Source organism: Parambassis ranga, chromosome 1 (assembly GCF_900634625.1).
Source record: "Parambassis ranga chromosome 1, fParRan2.1, whole genome shotgun sequence".
Taxonomy (NCBI): domain Eukaryota; kingdom Metazoa; phylum Chordata; class Actinopteri; family Ambassidae; genus Parambassis; species Parambassis ranga.
The window spans coordinates 20,632,322-20,640,865 of NC_041022.1; the positions used below are offsets into that span (position 1 = coordinate 20,632,322).

An 8,544-nucleotide genomic window follows, 5' to 3' on the forward strand; every position below is an offset into this window, starting at 1 on the left:
TTGCTGCACGAGCAGAGGATGGGTGCAGTGGCTTAAAGCAAATTGTTCTCGTCCCGTCACATTCCTCTGCTCTTTGATCAATACCGCGGCAGTTTGATTCACTTCATTTCACTGTGACTGTGCTTTATCTGCCCTGCTCCTTGGACAAAAGATAGGATCACAGCAGTATCGACCTGTTGCAGTGCAGTTAGGTGTGTCTCGTTCCACGTTTCCGTAATTAGAAACACCCTCCAGCATACACAGCTTACAAACACACACACAGCTCAGACCTCGTGAGATATGTATCCTGACCACCTAAAATCTAATCAGCATGTGTCCATTAGATGAATTTAATACACTAATGCTAGCTTCTTGTTTCCAGTGTTTATTCTTATATCTTCTGTCATTGTCACATGAGTCAACTTAAGCATTGAAAAAAGGCCTTTTTGTGTTTTACTAATATATGACCATATAACCTTCCTAAAGGATTTATTGAGTTTATATTAAACTGACATCTCACTGACACCCTGTCCTCTTTTCTTTGTTGCCTGGGAGCAGCCCAGTAAAACTAGTGCTGACATGTGCTCCTGTGTAGCTGCACTCCGGGGGATTGAAACAATCCTCGGCCATATTTCACGTCAGGTTACAAGACTTCATGGCATTTGCTCGCCAAAGGAGTGAAACCTGGTAAGGCTGTAAGGCTATTCATAGTTTTCCTACTGTAAGTCAGCAACAGCCAAGCGATCTGACACGTTCCGATGTTCTGGCCTTTGGCTGTTCACACATCTATTCCTGTCTGATATTAACTTAAACTGCTATGCACCACATGGTGGATGCTCCTGTGTGAACTCCACCAGGGACTACAGTCATATTTTCAGGGTAACATGGCTATAATAAGGATAACATTATTCTTTCCTGTTAAGTTCACACTTCTCAGTCTCACACCAGTTACAACTAGAGTTCATTTTACAAAGGACGTTTTGTTGTGCTCTGCACCTCTGAATCTCACCCAGCCTGACCCTCTGCCCTCCCGTGACTGAGTGAATCAGTCTTCAGCTGACACCCTTCACAGAGGATCTCTGAGCAGCTGAGCTCATTACTGAGGCTACGGGCTGCAGATTAGGAGGACAGATTTACTCCCAGAAAGTGGGACACATTCCTCTCTATCTCGCTGCCTTTAATGTACGACCACTTGCAAATATTATGTAATTTCTATTGATTATTATGCAAATATGTGCCTGTGTATTTTTGAGTTCGACATGTTGATAAGTCAACTGTTGTGAAAGGTAGAAAGACTCCTCACTCCCTTAAATTGACATTAAGGCTTGTTTTAAATGTAGAACATTTTAAGTTAAGGTTTAGGATTTAGATTAAGATTAAGTAAATGGTAGGGACTGGGTGTATGGGCTCTAGTCATAAGATTAGGGAATGTGTGGAGTGGATAGAGAGAGACACACACTGAGAGAAATGAGAAATGAGTCATAGTGTATTTTTTGTGTTGACATTCTGCAGAATGAGGAAGTGAGAGCACCCCTGCCTGTCAGTCACGGATAAGAAAACTTCACGCTCTTGTGGCAAGTGAAATCTGATAATGAGTGCTTCAAACACAATGTCAGACAGAGGCAGAGTGAGTTTCAGTGTTTTGTATCACCAAGTCAGACTGCTGCTCAAGGGCGCCCTCTGATGCGCCGTCTCAAACCGGTAAAGAAGGTCAGTTGTGTTATGGTGAAGAGGAGTCATCGAAGCTATTTTATTAATGTCGTATCATTTATTTAACCAGGCACTGAGATTAAAATGTGTTTTTCAAGAGCAACCTGACCTGAGTGCCCTGGATCAGCAGGACATAACACAAGCTGTCATGACACAGGTCAAAATGACCCATCGATAAGCGGGCAAAACAAGTCTTATTGATTTTTCCTATTTCATTTAATTTCTAAGCATCTATCACAGGGGTGGGCAATTATTTTTTTGCGAGGGCCACATCGTTAGAAAAGCAAAGGGCCACATTTCTTTCATAAATAATAATATGAATTGAATTGGAGATCACTGGCACATTATCTACCTTTATAAATATGCTCTTGTTACATTTTCATCACTGTAAGCAGTGTTTCACTCAGACCAATGTGTGGTGGCATCTCGGTGTCACATCGGTCGGCGAGTTGGTCATTGGGGTTTATAAAGGTTAAATATGCACCTGTATGCTTAGCTGTGACAGTTTTAAAGCTACAAGAAGCATTTTGAATCCATTCAGTTAAATCTTAATTCTCTCAGTTAGTTCTGAGTGATAAGACGAATAAATACATGCTTACTTGAGGTTAAAATAAATAATGTGATATAACCACATAAATACATTAATAGCATAAATACTATAATCAGATATATGGAACGACTAAAGTTACAACAAGGTTGGTGATTAATAAAAGAGCTTTTGGTGTTATTATTCATTTGTGACTATGGGCATATAATGTAGTTTATCTCAACAGGCAAAACAAGTCTTATTGATTTTTCTTATTTCATTTAATTTTAAAGCACTTTTCTTTGAAACAAACTTGCTTGATGCCTTATGATTATTTTTTAGTATAATCCTTAGCATTTTATGTTGTCACTCTTTGGTTGTCATTGTAATATCACGCAGCGCTCACAAAAAATAAAATACTATCTATCTATCTATCTATCTATCTATCTATCTATCTATCTATCTATCTATCTATCTATCTATCGTCTGCTCTACACTCCAGTCCGGTAGGTGGTGCTATAGCAACCTAAAGCTGAGGTGCAAGTAAAGCAGAACAAGAAGAAGAAGAAAAAGAAGAAGAAGCCGTCAGTTCAGCGGAAGTACTGAATACGAAGTTCGTGGCTAGATTTTACATAAACTGTCGCATTATGATCATCAATAACTGATGTGGCTCAGTGCGGCTGTCTTTACTGTATTTGTCGCTGTCTGTACATATTACATAAACTTTAACTACGGGCAGAGAGAAGCAGAAGAAGACAGGTCTGTCCCATACTTCACAACTTTATGCTCTTTACACGGTTCTTTATTAGAAGGTAGGTGATCACAGTTTCTGACAACTATGTCATTTGAAAGCTTGTTAGTAATACAAACAGACAACAGTATAATACAGGTGTTTTATAAATGACCGGTTATTATATGTCTGTAAAAACTAAATTGACTAATTTACAACAAACGTCACGTGTGCCTGAGTAATTTAAATCCTTTTAGAAATACGGTGAATGAGATGTTTTCCCAAATCAATGCTAAAATACTCTAAGCCTATACTGTTGTCATGTACAGTACAGCAGAAAATATCTGTGCACTGATTTTTATTAGGAAAATATATACAATACAATATAAAGGCATATAAAGCTCTGAATTGCTCTGAGAACAATCCTTCACATCAGCATTCAAAGCATTGCTTCAGCTGCAGCAATCAAACTTGCATTTTCTTCAGGAAATGCCCTTTTCTAGATAAATAAATAAATGCAGACACTAAGTTTCAAATATTGTTAAACAGTGCAGGGTATTAAAAAACAAAAAGTTAATTGAAAAATATCCTCCCCCATCTCTCTCTCCTGGCTCTTCTGACTCCACAGCATGACCTCCAATCTTCATCGTTATGTCATCTGGCAGTCAGAGGGGCTGGTCGCCTACCTTCATGCTCGGCCCTGGACGCCAGGCTCTGTCATCCTAGAGAGCAGCAGCCCTGGGAGCCCGGGAGGAAGCATTTTCCACCTAGAAGAGCCAGAGTACCTGACGTGGCTGTTGGGGGCGCGAGCTGTGGCAGAGCGTCTGTGTGACAGGCTGGGGGTGCGGAGGTGTGCGCTGGTCAGCAGACCACACAAAGACAGACCTGCACAGGTAGGAGCTTGTTTGATGTTGAGTGTAAACTTGTTCACTGTACTATACAACAGGTGAAAATAATAGTAATTTAGATATAGTTTATAAATATTTATTCTCATTGTGGTCACTACAGATACGTGTCCTCCCTCTACATGGGCTGGATGCAGAGTGGCGCCCTCACCTGGCTGGAGAAGAGGAGCACAACGCCCATGACCCAGGGTACTGCACCTCCAAGACTGCCCCCCGCTGGAGCAACTCCAGTCTGACCGGAATCCAGACCAAGATTCGAGCCAAGCTTCCCCTCCCTGATGCTCCCCCTGATCTGACTTTCCACGGGGATGATCCAGCTCATCCCGGCCTGTTCTCACGCATTGTCCGTGGGGAGGAGCAGCAGTGGCGGGTGTGGGATGACAAGGGTCACGTGGCCTTTCTCACTCCATTCCCCAACTCCCCTGGTTTTACTGTGTTGGTCCCACGTCGACCTTTGACCTCAGATATATTTAGGTTAGAAAATGAGGACTATGAGGGACTGGTGCTGGCTGCCAGGAAGGTGTCGCAGCTCCTTGAAGACGGATTGGGTGCCTGGGGGACGGGGCTTATTTTTGAGGGCTTTGAGATTGACTACGCTCACGCCAAGTTGATACCACTGTTTGTGCCATCATCACCAGAGACAGAAGATCACACCGCTAAATCACGCTCTCCACAGTTTTACCCCACTTACCCTGGATATGTGACATCAGAAGACGGACCTGAAGCCAGCCCAGACAGTCTGAAGAATATACACAGTCAAATTATACAGTCTTAATGCTGTTACAAAATGCTTGATTCTTACCTTATTACTCATTTGCCTCAGAAGTATATAAACCGGGTGGCAAAGTAAATCTAAGTGAAATCTTTGTGTTACATTAAAATAGAAATCAAAGCAAAACTAATCTATTTGAAATCAAACATCTAATATTTGTACAGTTATTTAGACATTTCTACACATTTTAGTCATTTATACTAATACTTATATGACTAAAATGTATTTGAATCAACTTTTATTAATTTATAAATGTGTAAATTTGACATTAGTAAGAACACTTAAAATTTAAGAATTAAAATAAATATTTGTTTTGTACCATTTGATTTATGTCTTAAATGACTTAATGAATGATTCTTTAATTGCAGTGTATCAGATATTTTGCTTGTTAACTTACATAATGTTCATAGCCACTCATTACACTGAAGCTAATTGGTCCCATTGTGTCTTTCTGACTGGCTAAGTGCTTAATCAGTGCTCAGTGAACCAGGCACTGCCCCAGGCTGTCATTAAAATGGACACAAAGAGCCACATGGTAATGAGAGAGGTCTCTGGTAGTGGTTGCTACAGGAGATGCAGAGAACAAACAAAAACTCTTAATGTTGCAAGAAATGAATAGCCCCAGTATCAATGATTTTAAATTTTTATCTTATCTAGTATTTACTCTGAGACTGCCACAGCTGTAGTTCTTTTGCTGGGTGTTAGGTGTGTAGTAGGTTTTAGCTAAAGACCTGACAGCATGCTTCCTGAGGCTGACCTAAAACGTAATGGACACAGCTGTGAACTGCAGATCCTGGTCCACATTTTATCAAGTCTGGCTCCAGTGATTGTGCAGTTTGTGCTTCAAAATGTTTACATTACACATGACATATGACATCATTTTTTTCATATTTTGAACCTGATCTTCCTCAAAAATCAAAATGTTGCAGATGCAGGGTAGTGTTTTAGTAGCTTGTAGATTGTAGACTACACCTTGGGATCTACAGGTGGCTTTTTAGATAAACCACAGCACCTGCCGTCGACACGCTCCATCTTTGTGATGTAGAGGACGGGCTCAATGCTGCAGCTCAGATCCATGAAGGAGAACACGCTGATGCTAATCTGGCAACGGAATTGCACAAACGTGTAGTACGACACAAAGGGCATGAGCGCCACAGGTGGCAGGTAGTTGGCCACTATGATGGCCAGGATTATCAGCACCATCTTAAAGGCCTTCTTCTTCACTGGGTGCATCTTTTCCTTTCCCGCCACAGAACGGCGAAGGACCCAAATGACAGAGATGTTGCAGAAGACCATGACTGCAAATGCAAAGAGGATGACTCCGCTGAAGATCTCGTTGACGCTCATCACTCCCAGGATGGATTTTGTCATACCGTATGCCAGGATGAGGCCCCAGACCACCACAGAAATACCAATGCGGATCTTGTTGTCAGGGATTCCTGCGAACAGCACAGGATGGACCACAGCCATGTAACGGTCCAGACAGATACACACCTGGAGTAGCAGGCAGGAAGAAAGACAAGTCATGATAGACTTTAATAAGGATGGCTTGAAGGACTTCCTTCAGCCTGGGTACAAATGTTCCAATAAGAATTTGGGGGTCAAGCTGACTCTATTGCAAACCTATGAGATGTGCTGTGTTAATATCAATCGCACTCACATATAAATGCATTACTCACCAGAAAGAGTGGTGCCATGTCCTTGATCCCATATGCAAATCTCTGAAAGTACCAGATCCGGCTGTCATCCAGCTGCAGCCGGTTGACCATGTCTATCGGCGTCACCAGGCAGAAGAAGGCGTCCAGTATGGCCAGGTTGAAGATGAAGATGTCAGATGTTGAAGCATCACTTTTCTTGGTAGCGATCTGCCAGATGACCAGGATGTTACACATCGTCCCCACTGCCAGGTTGAATACTTTAACCCCAAAGTAGAAAACGAAGCCGTAAGGGGCCAGTGCACATGCTGGGAACTGGTACCAGAGTGGTCGACCACGGGGACCCTCAGGGATGGTGGAGTTCACGTAGAGGTGTGTGGCAGGAATAAGAGTGGAGTTGAACATGGTAGAGTGCTGATGCTGGAAGAAGACACTAAGAAAAAGAGTGAAGTGATGTTAAAGACAACAAAGAAGACAACATGGGATCCACGTCACATCTCACCTTAGCTCACCGTACCTGAGTGTCCGTACAGATCACAGGGGCCAGGGGCTTTTCAACCCGCTCCACAGGGACGTTCTTCTTACCATTGTGTCTGATACAAGCTGCGATTGGTCAGCAATGAAAAACAAAACCAGTGAGACGGCAGCACTGATTGGATGGTTGGGACACGTACAAAGTGGTGCGTCCAATGTTGAGGAACTGGCCTGAGGTCTGTAACAATCTGTAGTGTGATTTACAAAACAATTCAAATGTGGAATTAATGCACAACACATATTCACAATTGTTGCGTTACAACAGTATTGATAGTTTCCCCATGTAAGTCTCCTGCCTGAGGGTTCCTTTCGAATTTTTCTCAATGATCACAGGCTGTAAAAAGTTACACTGATCCCAGAGCACTTCATCCACAGCAGCTCTGCAGCTTTGTATTCTTCTAACTGATGCAACCCTGCACAGTAAACAAGTGATGCAAGGTAAGAAGAACTGAGAAATCTAATGCAAGATGTTACCAGTTACCACCACAAGTGTGAAGAAAAGAAAACCAATGGGGAATTTAAACATGAATAATATTTTCATTGCATAGCTAACATGATTACAGATAGTATAGAGGCCGTGGGTGATCTTGATCAAAAGATCTGGCTTGAAACCTTCGACAACCTAGCGTCCACAAACCTGGGCATCACATATTTGGTTGTCTGCACCATAATACTTAATTGCGTAAAACTGGAACCATTCGTACACAAACGTGGACACTTACACTGCCATCTGGTGGTGTCAGAAGAAAAAAACACTTTACGCTTAAGTTCAAGATGGCGGCAAACACATATCTGAGAGGTCAGGCAGCCACCCCTGACCAAAACATCCACAAGGTAAATAATCTGAGAATTGTTGATTCTTGACAGGTGATGCATGTTAAAATCTAAACTTGAGGTCTACATATGTGGACAGTGAGGAAAATGTTAAATTACAGTAGCTTACAATAGTATCAATCGACATTGTGTGGATAAATAACTTTATTAATTTGTTATTTATTTATTTTTCTTTACATTTTTCTCATGATTTTATTTCCAGAGCGTATTCCTCTGTCAAAGGCACTGGAAGTAATACTAGAGTCAATTGCAGGGGACAACTCAGAGGCAGAGGAGTTGTCTGACATCGATGACCTCGTGGACGATGCTGATTACCATCCTCCACAACAGGAGCCAAGCAACAGGGAGGAGGAGAGTAGTGGGAATGAGGACCCCACTCCTCGGACCACTGCAGTCAGCCGGGGATGTAAACGTGCCCACGGTGAAACTGATGGTGAGTGAGTGGTTATATTGCTTAGTTTGCTCCACATAAACACCACAGTAACAATTAACAAGATGCACTGTGTTGTGTCATTGCTGCAAGGGGCTTATTGAAAACACATGTTTACAGGTTATTGTTCAGACTGTAGCGTTGCTTGGGGTGGGGTCTGATGCTCAAGTGATGACACTAAAGAGCCAACACCAGGATGAGTGTCCGTACTAAGACGTGCACTCTTTGAATGCTGATGCACCTCACAGATGTTGCTTTAGTCAACAGCTGGCTACTGTACCGCCAAGACCACACAGCACGTGGCACACCAAGACAGGGAATGATGCAGTGTCTTGAATAACCAATGATAGTGGCTAAGACATTGTTGTACCAGCATAACAATGCACAGGAAGACAGTGCAGACCTCTCAGAACAGGAAGACAACACACGTGGAGCCAGAAAAAAAAAGCTCCTGTGGAGGCAGTGCCCC

At 42.4% G+C, this 8,544-nt stretch overlaps 2 protein-coding genes across 3 annotated transcripts; one reads left to right on the forward strand and one right to left on the reverse strand.

The window, feature by feature from the left end:
• Window positions 1-2,786: 2,786 nt before the first annotated feature.
• LOC114437663 (uncharacterized) lies at window positions 2,787-4,948 on the forward strand. Of its 2 annotated transcripts, none has more exons than XM_028408498.1 (3): window positions 2,787-3,027; window positions 3,574-3,838; window positions 3,954-4,948. In XM_028408498.1, the coding sequence occupies exons 1-3, from the start codon at window positions 2,999-3,001 to the stop codon at window positions 4,623-4,625; spliced, it is 966 nt and encodes a 321-aa protein (XP_028264299.1). In that variant the 5' UTR covers window positions 2,787-2,998; the 3' UTR covers window positions 4,626-4,948. The 2 variants fall into 2 exon arrangements, with proteins under 2 accessions (XP_028264299.1, XP_028264291.1); XM_028408490.1 differs by having other exon boundaries at window positions 2,787-2,974.
• Window positions 4,949-5,588: 640 nt separating this feature from the next.
• On the reverse strand, window positions 5,589-6,682 carry LOC114453345 (G-protein coupled receptor 4). Its single transcript, XM_028433244.1, has 2 exons — window positions 6,302-6,682; window positions 5,589-6,116 (listed from the first exon to the last, which is right to left on the reverse strand). The coding sequence occupies exons 1-2, from the start codon at window positions 6,680-6,682 to the stop codon at window positions 5,589-5,591; spliced, it is 909 nt and encodes a 302-aa protein (XP_028289045.1).
• Between the last annotated feature and the right edge of the window lie 1,862 nt (window positions 6,683-8,544).

Coding starts and splice junctions, on each gene's coding strand:
- LOC114437663 (XM_028408490.1), top strand. CDS start 2,880: ATGTGGCTCAGTGCGGCTGTCTTTACTGTATTTGTCGCTGTCTGTACA. Junction 2,975..3,573: donor AGAGAAGCAGAAGAAGACAG/GTCTGTCCCATA, acceptor CTGACTCCACAG/CATGACCTCCAATCTTCATC. Junction 3,839..3,953: donor ACAAAGACAGACCTGCACAG/GTAGGAGCTTGT, acceptor TGGTCACTACAG/ATACGTGTCCTCCCTCTACA.
- LOC114453345 (XM_028433244.1), bottom strand. CDS start 6,682: ATGTTCAACTCCACTCTTATTCCTGCCACACACCTCTACGTGAACTCC. Junction 6,117..6,301: donor ACATGGCACCACTCTTTCTG/GTGAGTAATGCA, acceptor CTGCTACTCCAG/GTGTGTATCTGTCTGGACCG.